Source organism: Lolium perenne, chromosome 7, assembly GCF_019359855.2.
Source record: "Lolium perenne isolate Kyuss_39 chromosome 7, Kyuss_2.0, whole genome shotgun sequence".
Taxonomy (NCBI): domain Eukaryota; kingdom Viridiplantae; phylum Streptophyta; class Magnoliopsida; order Poales; family Poaceae; genus Lolium; species Lolium perenne.
In genome coordinates this window covers 25,073,484-25,098,497 of record NC_067250.2, presented here as the reverse complement: position 1 = coordinate 25,098,497, position 25,014 = coordinate 25,073,484, and the positions used below count along the sequence as shown (strand labels likewise).

The following is a 25,014-nucleotide window of genomic DNA, read 5'->3' as shown; positions in this document are numbered from 1 at the left end:
ACTAGTAACGGAGAGCATGCAAGATCATAAACAACACATAGATATAAATTGATAATCAACATAACAAGCATTCTCTATTCATCGGATCCCAACAAACACAACATATAGAATTACAGATAGATGATCTTGATCATGTTCGGCAGCTCACAAGACCCGACAATTAAGCACAATGGGGAGAAGACAACCATCTAGCTACTGCTATGGACCCATAGTCCAGGGGTAGACTACTCACTCATCACTCCGGAGGCGAGCTTGGCGCCGTAGAGGCCGCCGGGAGAGGAGTCCCCTCTCCGGCTGGGTGCGGGTGGCGATCTCCTGAATCCCCCGAGATGGGATTGGTGGCGGCGGCGTCTCTGGAAGGTTTTCCGTATCGTGGCTCTCGGTACTGGGGGTTCCGCGACGGAGGCTTTAAGTAGGCGGAAGGGCAGGTCAGGGGGCCACACGAGGGGCCCACACTATAGGTCGGCGCGGCCAAGGGCTGGGCCGCGCCGCCCTATAGTCTGCCACCTCGTGGCCCCACTTCGTCTCCTCTTCGGTGTTCTGGAAGCTTCATGGCAAAATAGGACCCTGGGCGTTGATTTCGTCCAATTCCGAGAATATTTCGTTACTAGGATTTCTGAAACCAAAAACAGCAGAAACAAAGAATCGGCACTTCGGCATCTTGTTAATAGGTTAGTTCCAGAAAATGCACGAATATGACATAAAGTGTGCATAAAACATGTAGATATCATCAATAATGTGGCATGGAACACAAGAAATTATCGATACGTCGGAGACGTATCAGCATCCCCAAGCTTAGTTCTGCTCGTCCCGAGCAGGTAAAACGATAACAAAGATAATTTCTGGAGTGACATGCCATCATAACCTTGATCATACTATTTGTAAAGCATATGTAGTGAATGCAGCGATCAAAACAATGTATATGACATGAGTAAACAAGTGAATCATATAGCAAAGACTTTTCATGAATAGTACTTCAAGACAAGCATTAATAAGTCTTGCATAAGAGTTAACTCATAAAGCAATAATTCATAGTAAAAGCATTGAAGCAACACAAAGGAAGATTAAGTTTCAGCGGTTGCTTTCAACTTGTAACATGTATATCTCATGGATATTGTCAACATAGAGTAATATAATAAGTGCAATATGCAAGTATGTAGGAATCAATGCACAGTTCACACAAGTGTTTGCTTCTTGAGGTGGAGAGAAATAGGTGAACTGACTCAACAATAAAAGTAAAAGAATGGTCCTCCATAGAGGAAAAGCATTGATTGCTATATTTGTGCTAGAGCTTTGATTTTGAAAACATGAAACAATTTTGTCAACGGTAGTAATAAAGCATATGAGTTATGTAAATTATATCTTACAAGTTGCAAGCCTCATGCATAGTATACTAATAGTGCTCGCACCTTGTCCTAATTAGCTTGGACTACCGGATCATCGCAATACACATGTTTTAACCAAGTGTCACAATGGGGTACCTCCATGCCGCCTGTACAAAGGTCTAAGGAGAAAGTTCGCATTTTGGATTTCTCGCTTTTGATTATTCTCAACTTAGACATCCATACCGGGACAACATGGACAACAGATAATGGACTCCTCTTTTATGCATAAGCATGTAACAACAATTAATTTTCTCATATGAGATTGAGTATATTTGTCCAAAACTGAAACTTCCACCTTGAATCATGGCTTTAGTTAGCGGCCCAATGTTCTTCTCTAACAATATGCATGCTTAACCATAAGGTGGTAGATCGCTCTTACTTCAGACAAGATGAACATACATAGCAACTCACATGATATTCAACAAAGAATAGTTGATGGCGTCCCCAGAAACATGGTTATCGCACAACAAGCAACTTAATAAGAGATAAAGTGCATAAGTACATATTCAATACCACAATAGTTTTTAAGCTATTTGTCCCGTGAGCTATATATTGCAAAGGTGAATGATGGAATTTTAAAGGTAGCACTCAAGCAATTTACTTTGGAATGGCAGAGAAATACCATGTTGTAGGCATGTTTGGTGGACACAAATGGTATAGTGGTCGGCTCAAGGATTTTGGATGCATGAGAAGTATTCCCTCTCGATACAAGGTTTAGGCTAGCAAGGCTATTTGAAACAAACACAAGGATGAACCGGTGCAGCAAAACTCACATAAAAGACATATTGTAAACATTATAAGACTCTACACCGTCTTCCTTGTTGTTCAAACTCAATACTAGAAATTATCTAGACCTTAGAGAGACCAAATATGCAAACCAAATTTTAGCATGCTCTATGTATTTCTTCATTAATGGGTGCAAAGTATATGATGCAAGAGCTTAAACATGAGCACAACAATTGCCAAGTATCACATTATCCAAGACATTTTAGCAATTTACTACATGTATCATTTTCCAATTCCAACCATATAACAATTTAACGAAGAAGAAACTTCGCCATGAATATTATGAGTAAAGCCTAAGGACATACTTGTCCATATGCTACAGCGGAGCGTGTCTCTCTCCCATACAGTGAATGCTAGGATCCATTTATTCAAACAAAACAAAAAACAAAAAACAAACCGACGCTCCAAGAAAAGCACATAAGATGTGATGGAATAAAAATATAGTTTCAGGGGAGGAACCTGATAATGTTGTCGATGAAGAAGGGGATGCCTTGGGCATCCCCAAGCTTAGACGCTTGAGTCTTCTTAGAATATGCAGGGGTGAACCACCGGGGCATCCCCAAGCTTAGAGCTTTCACTCTCCTTGATCATATTGCATCATACTCCTCTCTTGATCCTTGAAAACTTCCTCCACACCAAACTTAGAACAACTCATTAGAGGGTTAGTGGACAATAAAAATTAACATGTTCAGAGGTGACACAATCATTCTTAACACTTCTGGACATTGCATAAATCTACTGGACATTAATGGATCAAAGAAATTCATCCAAAATAGCAAAAGAGGCAATGCGAAATAAAAGGCAGAATCTGTCAAAACAGAACAGTTCGTATTGAAGAATTTTATCGAGGCACCAGACTTGCTCAAATGAAAATGCTCAAATTGAATGAAAGTTGTGTACATATCTGAGGATCACTCACGTAAATTGGCATAATTTTCTGAGTTACCTACAGAGAAAACAGTCCAGATTCGTGACAGAAAAGAAATCTGTTTCTGCGCAGTAATCCAAATCTAGTATAAACTTTACTATTGATGTCTACGCCCCCTCCTTTTCCTGTAGACAGTGTTGGGCCTCCAAGAGCAGAGGTTTGTAGAACAGCAGCAAGTTTTCCCTTAAGTGGATCACCCAAGGTTTATCGAACTCAGGGAGGAAGAGGTCAAAGATATCCCTCTCATGTAACCCTGCAACCACAAAGCAAGAAGTCTCTTGTGTCCCCAACACACCTAATAGGTGCACTAGTTCGGCGAAGAGATAGTGAAATACAGGTGGTATGAATATATATGAGCAGTGGCAACGGCACCAGAAAAGTGCTTTGCCCAGGACAGTAAACAAGCAGTAGTAACGCAGCAGTAGTAACGCAGTAAAACAGTAAACAAGCAGCGATAGCAGTATTTAGGAACAAGGCATAGGGATTACACTTTCACTAGTGGACACTCTCAACATTGATCACATAACAGAATAGATAAATGCATACTCTACACTCTCTTGTTGGATGATGAACACATTGCGTAGGATTACACGAACCCTCAATGCCGGAGTTAACAAGCTCCACAATTCAATGTTCATATTTAAATAACCTTAGAGTGTAAGATAGATCAATTCGACTAAACCAAGTACTAACATAGCATGCACACTGTCACCTTCATGCTAAGAAAGGAGGAATAGATCACATCAATACTATCATAGCAATAGTTAACTTCATAATCTACAAGAGATCATGATCATAGCATAAACCAAGTACTAACACGGATGCACACATTGTCACCATTACACCGTGTAGGAGGAATAAAACTACTTTAATAACATTGCTAGAGTAGCACATAGATAAATTGTGATACAAACACATTGCAATCATAAAGAGATATAAATAAGCACTTCACTATGCCATTCATAACAGTGAATAAGTATTCTGTGAAATATAGCCTAAGAGACCCACACGGTGCACACACTGTCACCTTTACACACGTGGGACAAGGAGTCTCCGGAGATCACATAAGTAAAATTCACTTGACTAGCATAACGACACCTAGATTACAAGCATCATCATATGAATCTCAATCATGTAAGGCAGCTCATGAGATTATTGTATTGAAGTACATAGGAGAGAGATGAACCACATAGCTACCGGTACAGCCCCGAGCCTCGATGGAGAACTACTCCCTCCTCATGGGAGACAGCAGCGTTGATGGAGATGGCGGTGGTGTCGATGGAGGAGCCTTCCGGGGGCACTTCCCCGTCCCGGCGGCGTGCCGGAACAGAGACTCCTGTCCCCCAGATCTTGGCTTCGCGATGGCGGCGGCTCTGGAAGGTTTCTCGTACCGTGGCTTTTCCGTCTCGAGGTTTTAGGTCGAGGACCCTTAAATAGGCGAAGAGGCGGCGTCAGAAGGTCGAAGGGGCGCCGACACTATAGGGCGGCGCGGCCAGGGCCTGGGCCGCGCCGGCCTATGGTCTGGGGGCCCAGTGCCCCCTCCGGTCCTTCTCGTGTGTTACGGATGCTTCCGGGCAAAATAGGAACCTGGGCGTTGATTTCGTCCAATTCCGAGAATATTTCGTTACTAGGATTTCTGAAACCAAAAACAGCAGAAAACAGCAACTGGCACTTCGGCATCTTGTTAATAGGTTAGTTCCAGAAAATGCACGAATATGACATAAAGTTTGCATAAAACATGTAGATAACATTAATAATGTGGCATGGAACATAAGAAATTATCGATACGTCGGAGACGTATCAACTATCAACGACTTTACTTGGCACAACAAAACACTAAACTAAGATAAGGAGAGGTTGGTACAGTAGTAAACAACTTCCAAGACACAAAATAAAAACAAAGTACTGTAGTAAAAACCATGGGTTGTCTCCCATAAGCGCTTTTCTTTAACGCCTTTCAGCTAGGCGCAGAAAGTGTGTATCAAGTATTATCAAGAGATGGTGTGTCAACCTTACCTTGGGCTTTACCCTTACCTTTCTTGTTGTTTTTCTTTCCCTTTGATTTAGGAAATATATGATTTCCCCCTGGTGTAGAGGTGAATTCCAGGGTGCCTTCTCCCACATCAATGACTGCTCCCAATAGTTTCAGCAGGGATCTTCCGAGTGTGATCTTTCCTGTCCCTACACATTCAATAACAAGATAATCAATGGATATTGTTCTTCCAAGAATGGTTGTATGCACACCTGCGGCTATTCCCTTAGGAATTATAACAGAGTTATTAATGAGAGTTATTTCTTCTCCTCCTTCATCAACTCCCCAAAGTTTCAAAGATTTATAAATGCTCTCAGGTATAAGACAAAATTCAGACATAATATCACAGTTGGCACGAAGAGTTCGATCACCGATAACAATTTTAACAGTAGGATCCCATAATGAAAGTTTAGAGTTCACTAAAACTTGTTCAAGACGATTACGAACATGGTGATAGTTGTCATCCAAGCGAGATGTACTTATCTCGAGATTGTTTAATCTATTATAAATGCTAATAAGGGCTGAATCAAAGTTATTAGCTGAATCATGTGATGCAACCAACTTCTTTATGGCATTAAAAGCTTGATCCCCATTGCAATGAAGGAAATCTCCTCCCACTAAAGCATCCAAAGCATATCTATAACGAATCATAAGACCAAAATAAAAATTACTAAGGAGCAAACTTAGAGTCATTTGAGGTTCAGTTTTACGATAAGAAGTAAAAATTCTAGACCAAGCATCCTTAAAACTCTCCTCATCCCCTTGTTTAAAAGTGAAGACTAATTCTTCAGGCGAAGAAGTAACAGGTTCAGAGCTAGACATGGTAACAAAAGTAACTAATTTTTTTGTATTTTTAATATAGAGTGCAAGACAGTAAATAAAGCAAACTAGATAAAATAAATGCAAGTAACTAATTTTTTTTTTTGTGTTTTTGATATAGCAAACAAGATAGCAAATAAAGTAAAACTAGCAACTAATTTTTTTTGTATTTTGATTTAGTGCAGCAAACAAAGTAGTAAATAAAACTAAGCAAGACAAAAACAAAGTAAAGAGATTGGAAAGTGGAGACTCCCCTTGCAGCGTGTCTTGATCTCCCCGGCAACGGCGCCAGAAATTTGCTTGATGCGTGTAGTCGACACGTCCGTTGGGAACCCCAAGAGGAAGGTGTGATGCGCACAGCGGCAAGTTTCCCTCAGTAAGAAACCAAGGTTTAATCGAACCAGTAGGAGTCAAGAAGCACGTTGAAGGTTGATGGCGGCGGGATGTAGTGCGGCGCAACACCAGAGATTCCGGCGCCAACGTGGAACCTGCACAACACAACCAAAGTACTTTGCCCCAACGAAACAGTGAGGTTGTCAATCTCACCGGCTTGCTGTAACAAAGGATTAACCGTATTGTGTGGAAGATGATTGTTTGCAGAAAACAGTAAAACAAGTATTGCAGTAGATTGTATGCGATGTAAAGAATAGGACCGGGGTCCACAGTTCACTAGAGGTCTCTCTCCCATAAGATAAACAGCATGTTGGGTGAACAAATTACAGTTGGGCAATTGACAAATAAAGAGGGCATGACCATGCACATACATATTATGATGAGTATAGTGAGATTTAATTGGGCATTACGACAAAGTACATAGACCGCTATCCAGCATGCATCTATGCCTAAAAAGTCCACCTTCAGGTTATCATCCGAACCCCCTCCAGTATTAAGTTGCTAACAACAGACAATTGCATTAAGTATTGCGCGTAATGTAATCAGTAACTACATCCTCGAACATAGCACCAATGTTTTATCCCTAGTGGCAACAGCACATCCATAATCTTAGAGATTTCTGTCACTTCCCCAGATTCACGGAGACATGAACCCACTATCGAGCATAAATACTCCCTCTTGGAGTTACAAGCATCTACTTGGCCAGAGCATCTACTAGTAACGGAGAGCATGCAAGATCATAAACAACACATAGATATAAATTGATAATCAATATAACAAGTATTCTCTATTCATCGGATCCCAACAAACACAACATATAGAATTACAGATAGATGATATTGATCATGTTCGGCAGCTCACAAGACCCGACAATTAAGCACAATGGGGAGAAGACAACCATCTAGCTACTGCTATGGACCCATAGTCCAGGGGTAGACTACTCACTCATCACTCCGGAGGCGACCATGGCGGCGTAGAGTCCTCCGGGAGATGATTCCCCTCTCCGGCAGGGTGCCGGAGGCGATCTCCTGAATCCCCCGAGATGGGATTGGCGGCGGCGGCGTCTCTGGAAGGTTTTCCGTATCGTGGCTCTCGGTACTGGGGGTTTCGCGATGGAGGCTTTAAGTAGGCGGAAGGGCAGGTCAGGGGGCCACACGAGGGGCCCACACTATAGGTCGGCGCGGCCAAGGGCTGGGCCGCGCCGCCCTATAGTCTGGCCACCTCGTGGCCCCACTTCGTCTCCTCTTCGGTCTTCTGGAAGCTTCGTGGCAAAATAGGACCCTGGGCGTTGATTTCGTCCAATTCCGAGAATATTTCGTTACTAGGATTTCTGAAACCAAAAACAGCAGAAACTTGACAATCGGCACTTCGGCATCTTGTTAATAGGTTAGTTCCAGAAAATGCACGAATATGACATAAAGTGTGCATAAAACATGTAGATATCATCAATAATGTGGCATGGAACACAAGAAATTATCGATACGTCGGAGACGTATCATGCGTTTGTTGGGATCCGATGAATAATGAATGCTATGTTATGTTGATTATCAATCTATCATCTATGTGTTGTTTATGATCTTGCATGCTCTCCGTTGCTAGTAGAGGTTCTGGCCAAGTTGATACTTGTAACTCCAAGAGGGGGTATTTATGCTCGATAGTGGGTTCATATCTCCATTAAATCTGGGGGAGTGACAGCAACCCCTAAAGTTGTGGATGTGCTGTTGCCACTAGGGATAAAACATCAATGCTTTGTCTAAGGATATTTGTGTTGATTACATTACGCACCATACTTAATGCAATTGTTTGTTGTTTGCAACTTAATACTGGAGGGGATTCGGATGATAACCTGAAGGTGGACTTTTTAGGCATAGATGCATGCTGGATAGCGGTCTATGTACATTGTCGTAATGCCCAATTGAATTTCACACTACTCATCATAACATGTATGTGCATGGTCATGCCCTCTTTATTTGTCAATTGCCCAACTGTAATTTGTTCACCCAACATGCTATTTATCTTACGGAGAGACACCACTAGTGAACTGTGGACCCCGGTCCATTCTTTTACATCGAATACAATCTACTGCAATACTCGTTCTACTGTTTTCTGCAAACATCATCATCCACACTATACATATAATCCTTTGTTACAACAAGCCGGTGAGATTGACAACCTCATTGTTAAGTTGGGGCAAAGTATCTTGGTTGTGCTGTGCAGGTTCCACGTTGGCGCCGGAATCCCTAGTGTTGCGCCGCACTACACTCCGCCGCCATCAACCTTCAACGTGCTTCTTGACTCCTACTGCTTCGATAACCTTGGTTTCTTAGTGAGGGAAAAACTTGCCGCTGTACGCATCATACCTTCCTCTTGGGGTTCCCAACGGACGTGTGCTTTACCATCACAAGCAGCATAGACAAGAGCACCCTTGCTCACTCTGCAGAAAAAACTGCCATGTAAGGAAAATTTCCCCAATACATAAGAATGGCCATAAAATACTAAAAATATATCATTTACCTGCTTGTCATCAAGCTTAATTAAACCACTCTCGATCATTTGCCTATACAAGTCATTACCCTTAGGAGTACGTTAAACCACCTAGAATAAACAATAAGTAGAAATAAGCGAAATAAAGCACAACAAACATCTTTGCATGACCAATAAACTCTGTAATGATACTAAACATGAAAAGACCAATTTTACCACATCTTTGATAGGGTGCTATTAGATCGACAACCTAGTGAGAGTAAAATAATTGCCTCATTAGAATAAATATTTGTAAAGATTAGAAGGAATCTAGCCAAATTTAAAGATTCCTAACTAATCAGATGGGCACCTTAATTCCAGTAACATTGCAGGTCACACGACACCTGGATGTACCACCAACAAGTGGATAACCCAGATCACCACATTATCTTACCATTTCTCTATCTAATCCAAAAAGCAACAAGTGCGTAACAGGATAGGGATGCCAAATCTGTTGTCCTCTAAAGATAAATCAATAGAAAGAGGATCATGTCCACATTACCTTCACACTTTTTATGCCCCTTTTCCATGAGAAGACTCCAAAAACACACTATCTCTAGATCAGCATTCCCCACCATATCAAACAATCCAAAAATATATATTATATAGTACCAAATCAAGAATGATCATCAGGCAATTAGTATTAACCAACCATGGTGGACGCCAACGTACGCTGGAGTGCTTGGAATAGTGGATGGTATCGAGGACAGCCCTGAATAGCCCGAGAAAATAAAACAGTCCTGAATTCTTCATCATTGACTATTAGTCTTGATTCAGTACAACCTATTGTGCCTGAGATTATGTCAACCGGCAGGAAAATTTCAACGCTACATGAAGATAGGATTTTCAGAACTGCAAACATAACCATGGTGATTATTTTTTATCCAACTTGAAAGTTCAAGAGATGCATACCAATTAGGTGAAAATCCTAACTCAATTCACAACCAAAATTGGAGATGATTTTACAGAGGTTGGAGGCACCCGAGGCTAACAGAGGTTCTAATCTGGAGGTACTCATAGGGATTGGAGGGAAGAGAGAAGAAAGCGCATAGTGCTCTGATGTGCTACACCCAGCTGTAAGACTTCCCCGCCACATTCATGTGCGAGCATCAACCACACTGCCGATCCTGCGAGCACCAGTGCACAGGTCGCAGAGGCGCTGCAGCCTGTCAGCGTCAAACCAAAAGGGTCCATTGTGTTTTGGTGTGATATTTATGTAATTCCCATAAAGTTCTCTGAGTGCTGTTATCACTATTGTTGAAGGCGTACAAGACAAATACTTCCTTGCAACCATGCAGACTCCCATCCAAGATTATTGATCTAGATGGTCCACTTTTCCGCCAGCTGATAAATTTGCCATTCTTATCGTTGTATAAGTTAATTTTTGTGTGGAAGAAGTATGATGTTGTCCATACTGCTTTATACATGTATGATTGCAGCTAGATGAACAATTTCTAGTTATTAATGACATGTACAATCAAATAAGAGAGTGCTTGCATTCCATAATGAGTAAAATACCTGGCACTTCTTGAAGGCGGATGCACCCAAATCCTCGATCTTCATCACTCGCTGATGAATGGATGGTGATGAGCCAACCATTTCTAATTTTTGCAGCCACATGTCATAGAAGATCATTATTGATAAAATTAAAGTGCACATCTCTTAGAGTAACCCTGGCCAACCCTGCAATACGACAAGCAGAATTCTAAAGTAAATAAACAATTTAATTTGTGCTAAGGCAACTTCAATAACATTGCTTCATAGGGAAGATCTTGGCACATTTGAAGGATACAAGAGCAGATCACTGAGCGGCTCAACTTGGTAATAGACAATATAGTATGACACCAATTTCAGTAAGCGCCCACACAGAAAAAAGTTATTTTACTATCAGGTGATAAAAGAAAGTGTCAGAAACTATTTCCTCCCTCCCTACTTCAAATAAATACTCGCCTCTCAAAATATATAACTACGAAGGTGTTGATGTCCTTGCATGCTTAGATTGTGACAGAAAAGAGTAATCTTTAGGGCTAACAATATGTATGAAACTAAGCGAACAAATTACAGTGTAGGTCTACGAGAATTGGGGAAAGCCCATGGTGACCTCGTTGACCATTTGTCAAACTTCAGAGTAACAAAAACTTCTTTCAACCTAAGTGAATTCATGGACACTGGCAAGCCCAAGAAAGCAAACAAAGAAGTGTAACAAGAAATGTGGCTCTAAGCCAACCCCGAGACAAGGGAATCTGCAACTTTGCGATGTCTAATCTAATAATAACACGAAACTGTATTAGAATTTAGAGCCAACGTCTAATAATAACACAAAAATGTATTAGAATCTAGAACCACCTGCTGGGCCGCTTCGTGAGTACCCTCTGGGGCCTGCTAGCCTCGCACCTGCAAACCAGACAGAGTTCACGGCGCCGAATATCTCGACAGGGCAGAACCACGGAAGAAAACAAACTCAAGAAGGCATGCGTGAACCTGTCGGGCGTGGGAGGCGAGGGCTCTACGCACGGCGCCTGTGGCAGCCGAAGAAGGCGCCTACGGCGCCCTACGAGAGGGAGGTTCTCGGAGTCGAAATCGGTGGCGAGGCGGGAAGGGCCACGAGAGCGACCGCAAGGCCAGCCGCCAGACACATATGGTCTCGCGCATCCCTCCTCCAAGGGATGCTTCGAGGTCACCGAGAGGAGGTGAAGCGGAGGAGAGGTGCCTGAGATTCGGAGGCCTGGCCGGCAGTGCGATGGGATGGCCGGGGAGGTGGGTGTCACAGGCGGCGGCGCGATCGGATCGTGGGGGAGAGAACGATGTGGGTGGAGGAGAACGAGAGAGAGGAGTTTGGAGGGTCGAGGGAGAGGTTTCCGCGAGTGGGGCTGGACACACGATCGAACGGTGGAATTTGCCCGCGGTAGATTGGATGGACATGATGGTTTCAATGACGACCACCAAAGTGCGTTGAGTGTCAAACGACCAACTCCCATTTAATAGTAAAGATAAAAAAATCTCAAAAATGGCCCTATTGGAAAAGATGTTGTTTTATAAATGTGTGAAATTTATAAACTTTTAACAAGGCACCGTGGCTATCACAAGGAAAGTAAACTCGGGTATAGAGATAACCGAGGCACGCGCAGATGATGTATTCCCGTGTTCCCCACACAAGGTGAGGTACGTCATGTTGGAATTGGAGAAATGCGGGCTACCACGAAGGTCTCCCGAACATCACGAAGGCTCACCTTCTTCTCTAAGCCAATACCACGAAGGACAAACACAGTTCCCTTATGGCTAGCTTTTTATCCACTCCGGTGAAAGCAAGCTCTACAACCACTTCACAAGCTCCACAAAGGATAAGTTCAGGCCTCTTCATAATCTTCTACGAAGAGGTCACTGGAGCACTAACCGCCAAGCCAATTAGGAGGTCACCCCTCCAAGAGTAACAAGTTCGCGGTCTCTCACTCGAAATAATCATATTGGAAAGCTCAACACTATACAAGAATGCAAAGCAAGAACACCAAGAAAAGTGCTCAAGTCCTTCTCTCTCAAATTCCGCCAAAGCAACAAATGCTATGAAGAAACTAGAGAGGAAGAATAAGGGTGGAAATCAACAAATGACTTCAAGATCTAGATCCCAAGAGTTCCCCTCACTTAGAGGAGGATTTATTTGGTGGGGATTGTAGATCTAGATCTCCTCTTACAAAACCCTAAAAAAGATGCAAGCATCATAGGAGGGAAGGGGGAGGAAGCAAGCTCAAGAGGTTCAACAATGGTGACAAAAAACGTGCTAAATAACACTTAGAAAAATAGGGAAGATCCCTCTTTTGTAGGCCATCCAAATATGCCCGTTTGGGACATAAATCAAGCCAACCCGGTGCTGAGCCCGGCAGGCCGGGCTGGCTGCCAACCTACCCGGCAACAGCACCCAACTAGCCGAGCCACATGCCGAAAATGCGACAACTTTTGCATCCGAGCTCCGATTTCGACGATCTTGTGGGCTCGTTGGAATCACGACAACATCTAAAACATTATGCATAGGAACATCATAGTTCAACCATTGAGTAAGAACAACAATATAAAAGTTTTGGCCTATCTATAAAAGAACAAACCGGTAAAACCTCCAAACATGAACACACAATAGAAGATGCATACGAATTCCATTATAGATGAACTTGGACTTGTTGTAAAGCTTGCAACAGCTCAAGAACCTCAAATAAACAAACACCAAGAAGCAACAAGAATATAGGGATGCAAAGAATGCAAAGGATTGAGCTCCCTAACACGATGCGATCAAGTTACTCAACCGAAAGCCCCTCTTGATAGTGCGGCTATCTATCCTATAACCCGGTCTCTCAACAAGCACCTTGAGGTCGATAAAAGGAAAACCTAGCAAGCCCATACATTTGCCTTGCGCATCCTGCTTGATCTTGATGATGACGCTTCATGCTTCATTCAAGTCGGAATGCCCACTTGATCATTGTTGCTTCGTGAAGACTCATGATTGCTCCCCCATACACCACTATGAGAAAGCTCCATTAAGATACATCTTCATAAGTCCATTATCACCAAATAGACGGCAAGCTTCAAGATGATCTTCTCGATATACACATCTTGAACTTTCCCTTCACAACCTTGATGACATCCAAGATTGAAGCCATCCTCTCATGGGCTATATGAGATCATACTCTTGATGCATGCCCATGAAAAGATACCTAACCCACATATAAAACACAAATGCACATATATAGTGGGTTAGATCATGAAGCATACAAGGCTTACCACCCCACAAGCTAGATCACATGATCCAAAGTGATACAATCTTTATGCTTCATGTGTTGACCAACTTGAATTCAATCTTCACTTTTAGTCTTGGTTAACCATGTATCTCTTCATGATCTATCATAATATCTTGATCGTTCATTGCTTAACACATAAGCTAGAGCATGGTTAACTTGAGTTCCACACAAGAACTCCATCTTGATTTCTTCTTTTTGATCATATGGTATTCTTCTCTTCAAATCGATGACCTTGATGCCAATACCGAAGGTATAACATTATATTCATGGCATCCACACTTGAATTCAACATATGAACTTCAAGAAATACCTATGAAATATTCCTTCATATAAAGACAATGAAAATATTAGTCCATAGAGGATTGTCATTAATTACCAAAAACACACTTAGGAGCAATGTACCCTTATAGCGGGAAATCTTCCAGTCGATGCTCCCATGGAGTGGTGGATCTCGTTCAGTTTGAGTGTTACAAGTGTCAAAAGATTTAGAACAATTCAAGGGTTCATCAGAGTTGACTTTGGCTCTGTGGTGATGGTTATGGTCCTTAGGGGCACATGCATGAAAATTTCCTGTCGGTCATGAACAACGTCAGGTAGGGGTGTGGTGACACAACGGTGCATCGACAACTCGCTGGTTAGGTGGTCCAAAGAAATCAATGTAAATTTTATTATTTTTGAGATATTTTGTACTTCTTGTGAACTTCTATAGGATATCTAGATTTTTCTAAAAAAATGTGAAATTGGAAGTCCAAGCCCATATTCATTTGAGAGGCAAGGAAACAAAAAAAGCTATGTATAAATAGTGAAATTCGTACATTTTGTCTCTCTAATTGTTGAATTTGGTATTTTTGTACGCCGCAAAAGAATTGGACTTTGAAGTTGAAATTTCATAGAACATCACCTATCCAACTCTTGGTATTTTTCCTATAACTCTTTAGGGAACTTTGGAATATGTTTTTTTACTTGGTGTTCAAATGATTTTCTCCGGTTTCCACCATAATTGATGAACCATAAGTCTATGGTGTTGGCCATATTTATAGAATTTCACATTCTAAGAAGAAAACGCTCGAGCCGTATTCAGACTTTTGATATTATATTAAATCACAAGTTTTGCCTTCGTGTAAATACTCGGAAAATTCTTACCTACCTACTCTCAATTATATTTGTACCAACAAACTTACCCGCCACAAATATCATAGCAACCCTTCCATCTAAGTGGTCCCACATATCAGCCACCATATAATCTCCAGAGCGTCGTCGCCTGGGTGATGACTAGAAAAGGCAATTCCATATACACCTATTCACTCCCTGCCCTTTATAACCCATCTCCGGTCAAACCCTTTCGCGGAGCCCAATACACAGCTTACCCTTGACAAACGCACTGTTAGCTATCTGGCGCAGATGCTCCCAGATCTAGGGGATTGTCCCCTTGCGGCGGAGGCGGCGATGGCCTTGTTGTCAATGGCCGCGTCTCCGAGTCTGCCTCCTCCTCCTCCTCCTTCTCCTTCGCCTCCCCCTCCAGACAATGAGGTTTGCATCTTCTAGAAACAATTGCCTTACGCGTGAATTTGTTTGCTCGGTTTTTTCAGTTCCGACGAAAATATATGTTTGTGACTTTCGACGGGATTCGCTTGGTTTGTTACATGATAGAGGCACTATTCCAGAAAACCCACCAACACCGTTTAGACAATGGGTTGGTGGTACTCTTAAGTTTTTGGGAGATAGTTATCAATTTTTTTTGTACGCCATTCGATCTGGTCTATAAGCTAGATCCAAGTCGGCGGAATAGATGAATAATGGTTTCCATCTAACAGTTTTCGAAAAATCTTTTTTCAAGAAAAAAGTAATATTTGACCTATCCTCTAAGCCACATCAATTTTCGTCGAAAACCCCAGTTCTTATGCTTCTTTTTCGAAATCAGTTCTTATGCTTCTGATTCCGAGTCATCGAATTGATTAGGTTTATCACATGAGCCATATATCGGCGGTACTTTCGTCTTTGAAAGGAAGCTAATTAAGTTTTCTTATGTTAGATCTAAAATCGACGGGAATAGTCAAAGATGATTCGATCTACTTTGTAATGATTTTTCGGAAAGAAATCTAAGAAAAGGATTTTATAACCTGGTGAAAGCTAAAGAAAGAAGAAAATGATTTGATCTGAAGAAAAAGAAGAGAAGAGTGATTTCGCGAAAAAAAAGAGTGTAGACGAAGCTGACGTGGCTCCAAAGGACCGGGCCTTGTTGTCGCGAGGCCCCACAGCACCACCACAGTGCGGGCACCGCCGCGGAACGATACCACGACTGGATGGCCGCCGCCGCAGACAGGTTCTCAGCCGCAACCGCCGCTCCCGGTGTGGGTTCGACCCGGAGAAAGAGAGATCGAGGCCTCGAGGGAGAGACCAGTGTGGCTGCGAAATCCCTCCTCCTCCGCCGCCACCTAGAGTGCCTCCTACGCGCGCCGCCGCCGCCAAAATCCGCCATACCGCTCTACCTCGTCGCGTCCATGCTTTCTCCGCAGCCTTGGGCATATTGGTCTCTGATCAGGTACGACGTCGAGCCATCCCGTGGTTGCTTCAAACCCTTGAGCTAGCATCCGCCAGGCACGCCGTGTGGCTGGATCCTACCACGAACCACGAAATGTGGGCGGGTTGATGTTGCGCCGCTACCGATGTGAAGTTCGAGTCCGCTGCCTCTCGGCGTGTTGATCCCCGCCCTTGTTGTATTCACTAGTACCAATCGATTTTTGGGATGTCCTGGTCATGTTGTGTAACTCATTAGAGCAACTTTAGCAGTAATGAAAAACCACGTTACAGTATATGAGTCCTGCATCATTTTGTGATAGTAAAAAAACTGCATATTGTAAGACCATTTCTGCTCTATTTGTATGAACATGCATATAAACTCTGTTCCAACTTCCAACTCTAGTTTGATATCAATCAATATACAATTTAAACTTTTCATTGTTCTAATAGCAGGGGGAGGAGAGGCACCAGCCACCCACAAGCTCGACCCAGCCACAAACGGGCTCAATCGGTGGCAGGGAGCTCCTGTCGCGGCCGAAATCGGCGCCGGCAGCGTGTGAGGCCCGCGAGCACGACGAAGAGGCCTCACCAGTGGCAGGGCAGGGTGGACGGCCGATTTGCGCAGAAGCACCAAGTGGCGGCAAATCCAAGGCGCCTGGGCCCCTGGGCCGAGCTCGCGGCGCCGGCCATGGCGGGAGCTCGCCCGCCTCACTGGCATGGGCAGGAATGGGGCAGCGAGGCTCGAGGAAGCCTCGCAGCAGTGCGGTGCTTGCGGTGAGTTGGGCACCGGAACAACCACCCTCTGAAAAAGTACAGTTTTTTCTTCACTGTGTGCCGTCTTTTTTCAGTATCTGTTTGTCTTACAAGTTTGCCCATATATGAGGATTCTCGAGTTATCCTGAGCCGCACAACATTGGACACTTGCATCTTTTTTTACTAACAGTAAACTGGGACATTGAGAGTTCTCTCTATATAACGTTTTTACTTTTTTATCCTTGTTTGCCCAAGTTCAGTACTGTTCTTAACAGTTCAGCTACTATCTATGTAGGACCCCCAATACGTGTTAGGCGTTATTGAATCGTTGAAGACGAAAGTTATAGAAGATCGTTTTACCTGCAGCAAGGTGCTTTGGAAACCACACATTCTGTACTTCTCAGTGTCTTTTTTACTCATTCCTGGGGTTATTTTCGTTCTGATTGCTATGTTTTTCTTCCAGAAAAAGATAGAGGAGAACAGGAGTAAGCTCACTACCGTTACACGAAATACTAGCAATACTTCAGAGGTCTGGCAAAGAAATACATCAAAAGGCACCGACTTAGTCTCGAATCTGCTGACAAGTAGGCAAGATGATGCACTCTGTTCCATGCATAGTCTTGGAGTATCACCCGCTGAGGAAGATATTGTCAGTTATGAAAAACAAACTCCGGATGCCACATCAACTGTGTTGGGTGGAAATCCAGATGCACTCATTACGCCAATTAAACTACCAGAAGTACTGAGACTTCCGTGTTATACAACATGGACGTTATTGCACAGGTCTGTTTATAATCACATGCACTTCTCAGCTTCCCCGAACCCCTTTTGCGTACAGAAGTGTTTCTTTAGTAATGTTTCATAGGGTTCTTGAGACAAGATTTCTCGCGGTTCCATGTAGGAACCAGCAGACGGCGGAAGATCAATCTGTATTTGGTCGACAAATGATTTACTATGATTCAAATTGTGGTGAAGCTTTAGTTTGCAGCGATGAAGAGGGAAAACATGAGTTCAAAGGTTTTGAAGATTATATTATTCGGTAAACAAACTGGGTGTTTCCTTTGTTTTCTTTTGCATTACTGTATCTTACTCAGGCTTAGCTTCTGCACTTATTTGTGATTAACATCAGCTATGGTCTAAGAATCACAGCTTTTTGAATGATTGCTATTGCACTTGCTTTTCTTAAAGCTTTGCTGTATTTTCCTTAAGAGAACACACTATATCAGGATACATAAGCAATTTACATTTATTTTGACTGCTAATTGACATTTCCTAGAATAAACACTTCACTTTGAAATTAAAGGCTGTCACATTTTTGTTTTTAAAATAAGTTATCAAAATTTATAAATTATTCAATTAATGCAAATACAAAATGTCACTTATGTAGTTATTTACGTGATGTCGCTGCAGCTGTCTAAGTGTTAATTTTTTCAAAATGTTCAATGGAGGTGCATAATCAAACTAGGCTAGCTTGGACCCCCAGGAAAGTAAGCTTATTTTTGTTTTACTCCAAACTGGGTGGACGTCTTGTTTTACCCTCATATAGGTCAAGGAACATAAATATGGAGTTCACGTCGTGTAGCTCTAATCTGAGTATTCTGTTGATGACTTTTCACCTTCCTTAACCTTGATAGATCAACAATAGATTTTGGCTTCTGCTATATGATGCTCTCCTCTCACTGGGTATTTTGATGATTTGGTGTAATAAATTATGTTCCTCCGCAACTCTTTTGTTAGGATGACCATTGAAGGATGCGGCGAGTCTAATGCAGTGCTTGAAACCCTAGCTCAACATATTAATAGGGCTGCTGATGATATAAAGGCTAGTTTTCTCTTCAGTCAGTTATTCTCAATAGCATTTTGGCTTTTCCTTTTCCAGTTCACCTTTTCACTATAGTGACAATTAACACACACAACCCTAATCTACAGGCCAGATATGAGATCCTACATGGGGAGAAAACTGAGGGTTCTGTTAAAGAAATGTCCAAACTTAATGCCAACGTGGAAGATGTCTACCGTGATAAAGATTTGGATGCAGCATTGGATTCCTTTGACAATCTCTTTTGTCGGCGATGTCTGGTATGTCCATCTATTAACCACCACGTGATTTCTGTAATACCTTTGGTTTGCTGATGAATATTCTGCTCATCTTGACATTGGCAGGTTTTTGATTGCAGTCTACATGGGTGTTCTCAAGATTTATTATTTCCTGTAAGTTTTGAAGTTATTTCCAAAACTGTGTGCGTTTTCTAATTTCTGGCTTTCTTTATACAGACAGAAAAGCAATCACCTTGGAACAGTATGGACGATAATGGTCTACCATGTGGTATTCATTGTTATAAACTGGTTGGTATTTTTATGTTCTATGACTTCTGAAAAGTTGTCTTGTGAGACAATTTAGCTCAGGAAAGATACTACATTGATATTGCTTTTGCGAACCATATTTTCACAGGCCTCCAAACTAGATTCTACTACCACAATTGATCGTCACATGACTATTGATACCGAGACAACTTGCTTATCGGATCATACAAGGAAGCAGTTAGCCTCAAATAAGAAAAAACAGGGTGAAAACTCTTCAACCCAAAGGGTTGCCTCAGAAAGCAACGACTCAGAAGTACATCCAACAAGCAATAAATCTCCGCAGCAAATCAGCCCAAAAGATAGAATCAAGAAAAGGACTAAGTCTGGTGGGTGCCCTTGGCCAAGGAAGCTTAGATCCCGTACACTGAATGGACACAAAGATTCAGTTGCATCCCCACAACAGATTTATCCAAGCACAAGAGGTACTCAGAAGAAGGATGCACCTCAAATGGAGAACACAGCTTTAGCGGAAGATCATAATGATTCAACGGAGGGGAAAAATACTGAACATTCAGCAACATATGGTCATGATAGTTTGCAGAAAGAAGAATCTGCTGATGGGAATATATGCAGGCAAGAAGATAATGGTAGATCCTGGAAGGTGATTGAGAAAGGGCTTCTAGTCAAAGGTTTGGAGATTTTCGGAAGGAACAGGTTGGACGATTCATCTATGATTTATATCAGTGTTTTCGATACCTTGAACTTAATGTTAATGTGCTGCTTCCTTTTATACAACCAGTCAGGTGATATTTTTTGTGTAGCTTTGCGTAACCTGTAAACATGTTACTGAACTGAGTAAAAGGTTATGTGGGAAAGGATATACCATTTTTAAGTTGGATAAGGCATCATAAGGTGATTGACCCCGGCCTTGTTGCCTAAGCTACTCCTAAGTGCCTCAGGCGGGCAAATGCCAAGGCGCTGCCAGGGCGCCTTGCCGCCTAAGTGTCCATAAGGCAGCATCTTAAAATCCATGGGATATATCCCGCCATACAGAAAACTTTTTCCATGGTTCCTTAGTGAGTAAATTTATGTACTGTATAATTTATGCCTTTTACTTACACATTTTTCATCATCCTACAAGTGCGGAATGGTTGTGGGGTTTGTAAAAATGTTGGAAAAGAAAATCTTTATGAATTTTCTATTATTAAACATTGCATGAACTATGGCCTTCTGCTTAGAACCATATACTAAAAAAATCGACTCATGGTTAAATTTCGAAATGTTGACTGCACAGATCCCACTACAACTTATATTGGGCACTGATTTTCCTAGGCAGGAAACTAGTTGTTTTCCAGGAAAATTTGCAAGCACATAACACTTAATGTGTTTTTTTCCAAATCACCTCTGTCCGTTATCATTATTGTAGTCATAAGTTTACCCTGCTTTTCAGAATTATTCGTTATAATTTTTTTATGACTTCTGCGTTTCGTCTCATTGAATAGATAGAGTTATACAAACCTGCTAGGAGGCACAGTACATGTTATAATACCCATGGATTTTTTTTCATGCAGTTGTTTGATTGCTCGAAACCTTCTTGGTGGAATGAAAACATGCAGCGATATTTTTCAGTATATGAAGTATACTGATAACAGCAGCGCATCTGGAGTTCTTAACGGTCTTGATTCTCTTGCTGACGGACATATAGAGGTAGGGTTCAATGTACTCTTCTACTTTTATTTCATTTTGGCCCCCGGTGGCATCTAATGTTAGTGCTGCCAATGTTGACATCACAGGAACATGAGTTGCGCGTCAGATCACGGTTTTTTAGAAGGCGAGGAAAAATCCGTCGTTTGAAGCACACCTCAAAATCTGCAGGCTACCATCTTATAAGGAAAAGAATTGCAGAAAGGAATGGTCAGCTTTATCAGCAATATAATCCATGTGGTTGTCAATCGGCATGTGGGAAAGAGTGTCCGTGTCTGAAAAATGGGACACGCTGTGAGAAATACTGTGGGTGAGTTGATTGTTTTCCTATAAGAAACTTGCGTTATTATGCTTAACATTCCATGCATGTGAAGATCCTCAGTTCTGCAATAGATGGATCAACGTAGAATAAAATAAAATCAAATCAAATACTACTATTGGATTGTTGATAATTTGTTGTTTCGTCTGATAAATTTTGAATAATGATGATTGGAATGAGCTATACTAATGCATGAACACACAGATGGTAACATGCAAACAATTTGGTATCCTCATCCTGCTGTCTTATTAGAAAATTGTATTTCTGTGTGAATATTTCTGCCTTTTTGCATTCCAGGTGTCCGAAAATGTGCAATAATCGTTTTCGAGGTTGTCATTGTGCAAAGGGCCAGTGTCGCAGTCGCCAGTGCCCATGCTTTGCTTCTGACAGGGAATGTGATCCCGATGTGTGCAGAAACTGCTGGGTAGGGTATGTATTTACAACCCGGCGAACCTTTTTGTAGTTCATTTATAATTATCACTTGAAAATTGCAACATTCATACATGTTAATTTCGTTCTTCGCACTTCTATGATCAAACCTGTACCAGAGACAGAGTAGTTCCAATTGACCACCTGCACCTGTGGAACTTGGCATGATACTTCTGTTTTGCCACCAGATATTTGAAATTAGATAGTGCATTTGAAATCGCATGCAACAGCAACAAGTAAATGTGCAAGTTGTAAGTTGCCAAATTACAAGTCTATGTGGCAATTTGCAAAAGCTCAGAGCTATCAGTTATGCAAGTTTGTCATCAATTACGAAAAGCTTTGTTGAATGACGAATCTTTTCTTGTGAGTGCAGACATAATCTTGCTTGCTTATAGTGTAGTATCTCAAGATACTCAGTTCTGCAATTAGAAGCTTAAACAATGGGATTGAATATGATAAGTTAATAAAATAAGTTCTGTAGCCATCACTAATAGCTATGTCTGACAATCATCAAGCTTAGTAATTTGACATGATACTGACAATTTGCTAACATACTTGATTGGGTGCTCATGTGTGCTAGTGCATTATTTAAAGGGCTGAAAGCTTACCTGCTTCCCCTTTGTGTATGTACTTTGATCAACTCTGCTCAAACTGATGTAATGATATACTATTTAAATTCATTGGAACAATATCTTATTTATGATCTGAACTTCTAAAGTTTCATTCTGAAAAATCATGTCAATTATAGAAAATCCTCTGACTTCATAGTTTAATTTCAATTCGTATGCATTTATACAAGAATTAAAACAGCAAAATTTGGATAGCAGATGCAGTTGAGTAAAAAAATGCAGAATGATGTTTTGTTATCTTACATATGCTGAAAGTGAAATCCAGTTATGATCCTTTTCACCGCAATCATGATTAAGAACTTGTTCTATTAATGCCCTGTGGAAGTGGTTTGTACTACAGTCTTTCTAGTATAACATTGAACCGTTCGTTTTCTAACCTGTAGGTGCGGTGATGGTACATTGGGATTTCCCAAGGAAAGAGGTGATAATTATGAATGCCGGAACATGAAAGTGCTTCTTAAACAACAACAAAGGGTAAAAGTTATTAACTTATGTTTAACAATTGTTGTGGGCATCTTGTTTATTATTTCTTTGAGTCTACATGGTTTAGTGATTTCTTTAGTCCTGTTGTTTACCAAAGTAAAGACAATGAAAAGAACAACAAGTTCTTTGTGTGCAGAAGTGCAGGCGCAGTTGTCCAATCCGTTAAGTTGTACTTATAGATAGTTTCACCTGATCATGGACTGAACTGGTAGATGCAATTTAGACATAATTTAACTGTCTAGATTTCTTTTGGCTACTTCTCGTTACTGTTGAAGCTGGTAACGATGTAGCAATGGTTAAAGACCCTTTAGGAACAGATTTCTTTTGAATGATGGCTTTTTTTTTTGTGGGTGTTCTGGGCAGTTATACATCAGTTAGAATATGAAAACAAACCGAGACATTAAAGTTGATTCAAGTTGGGCACTTTTTCATCAAACTTTTCTTACCATCAATTTAAGTTCAGCAGGCCTTAGGGCAGACTGAAGTATAAATTGTAAGAGATTATGAAGTATAAAGCAAAATCTATTTTTATGTTCGTGATGGACTTAATGCTGGCCAGTAAAACACATGCCTCCCAATAAAATTCCCCCTTTGTATAGAGAAATAAAGTATTCACTTTCTATTAGAACGTCCTGGTTCTCTTTCGAACAAAATGTTCTTCTGGTGGCATTGAATTAGTCATGACTTCTTTTTTCAGATCTTACTTGGGAGATCTGACGTTAGTGGCTGGGGAGCATTCCTCAAGGTAAAAAAATTGCTCCTTCCTTCATTGTTCTTCCATTTTACCTGAGAATACTGTTGGCAAGCATGAATATCTTTTCACAATCTTCAGAATGCTGTTGGCAAGGATGAATATCTTGGGGAGTACACTGGGGAGCTTATCTCCCACACAGAAGCAGACAGCCGTGGAACAATATATGACCTTGAGAATTCGTCGTTCCTTTTCAACTTAAATAACGAGGTAGGTGAAATACCAGTTATAGTCTGCAAACATTCAGGGTTACATGCTGGACTGGCCGCTGAGTTATTGTTCTCGCCAACTCGATTAATTCACAAACCTGTATTTCATATTTGATCCAGACACTGGCTGTTGCTTATGCTACTGTTTCGATGCAGTTTGTTCTCGATGCCCGCAGAATGGGCAACAAGCTGAAGTTTGCCAACCATTCCCATGATCCAAATTGCTATGCCAAGGTTATGTTTGTGGCAGGCGATCATAGGGTAGGCATATTCGCCAAAGAACGGCTTGGCGTGGGCGAGGAGATCTTCTATGATTACCACTACAAGCCTGAAGAAACACCAGTGTGGGCTCTGAAGCCTGATGCTCCTGGAGCGAAAGATCCTGGGCAACGTTCCTGCAGGCGAGGAAAGAAGCCTGGTGCTCCTGGAGTGAAAGACCCCGGGCAAGCTTCCAGCGCACGAGCAAAGAAGCCTGATGCTCCTGGAGCGGAAGACCCTGGGCAACCTTCCTGCGCGCAAGCAAAGATGCCTGCCCTCTGAAGAGAACAGCATCGATCAATTTTATTTTGCTCAGGGCTAAAATTCAAGACATTGGCGCTTTCTATATCAGAACCCCAGTGTTATCAGAACTTGTTGGAACATGAACAACTTTTGGAACCAATATGGTTGCTCTGTGGCTGGTGTTTGTTTTACCCTTTAAAAGTGCTTGTAGTTATAAAATAGGTTCTGAAAATTTGAGAACAGAAAGTTCAGAATAGCACTTGACATGGCATAAACCAAATATGACAGTATTTATAGCTGATAACTAGAAATAAAATTTGTATTACCCTTTTGAAATATCAGGTGCTAGCACATATACTCAGTGTCTAGACACATAGACAAAGTTTAGTCAATTAATTTGGAATGGAGGAAGTAGAATAGTAGGATATGGTCTAGTTTTTGAGCAATATATGAATTCTGTAGTTTTTGCTCAACTTCTTCCTTCTCACTGGATGTCGTGGGCGGAGCAGTACAGTAAAAAGTGTGTTGCGGAGAAAAGATGGAGCTCTTGAAGGCATTAGCCACATCCTCACTATTTTGCAGTGAAGTCTCTGCTAACTGAATTGACTGGCAATTAGTCTGCGCACCCTGCAGATAGCAACCACGGCGCTGCCTGCTTCAGAACGACAGATGGCGATGCACAGCCAAGCAAGTGCTGGGGTCACTGTCTGGCTGAGAGAAGGAAATGAAGCTTAATTCGGCTTCTCATCCAAGGGAACGTGC

The 25,014-nt window shown here is 41.7% G+C and overlaps 1 protein-coding gene across 4 annotated transcripts; it reads left to right on the top strand.

Annotated features, from left to right (window-relative positions):
• The first annotated feature begins 15,835 nt into the window (after window positions 1-15,835).
• Window positions 15,836-24,443, top strand: LOC127318069 (histone-lysine N-methyltransferase CLF). 4 transcript variants are annotated; one of them, XM_051348687.2, is made up of 17 exons: window positions 15,836-16,192; window positions 16,624-16,980; window positions 17,219-17,293; window positions 17,387-17,706; window positions 17,825-17,962; window positions 18,661-18,745; window positions 18,853-19,002; window positions 19,087-19,134; window positions 19,198-19,269; window positions 19,376-19,941; window positions 20,799-20,934; window positions 21,021-21,241; window positions 21,548-21,679; window positions 22,692-22,782; window positions 23,489-23,536; window positions 23,624-23,752; window positions 23,908-24,443. In XM_051348687.2, exons 2-17 carry the CDS (start codon window positions 16,897-16,899, stop codon window positions 24,289-24,291), a joined length of 2,679 nt encoding a protein of 892 aa, XP_051204647.1. In that variant the 5' UTR covers window positions 15,836-16,192; window positions 16,624-16,896; the 3' UTR covers window positions 24,292-24,443. The 4 variants fall into 4 exon arrangements, with proteins under 4 accessions (XP_051204647.1, XP_051204648.1, XP_051204646.1 ...); XM_051348688.2 differs by having other exon boundaries at window positions 16,621-16,944; XM_051348686.2 differs by having other exon boundaries at window positions 16,621-16,980.
• The last annotated feature ends 571 nt before the right edge of the window (window positions 24,444-25,014 follow it).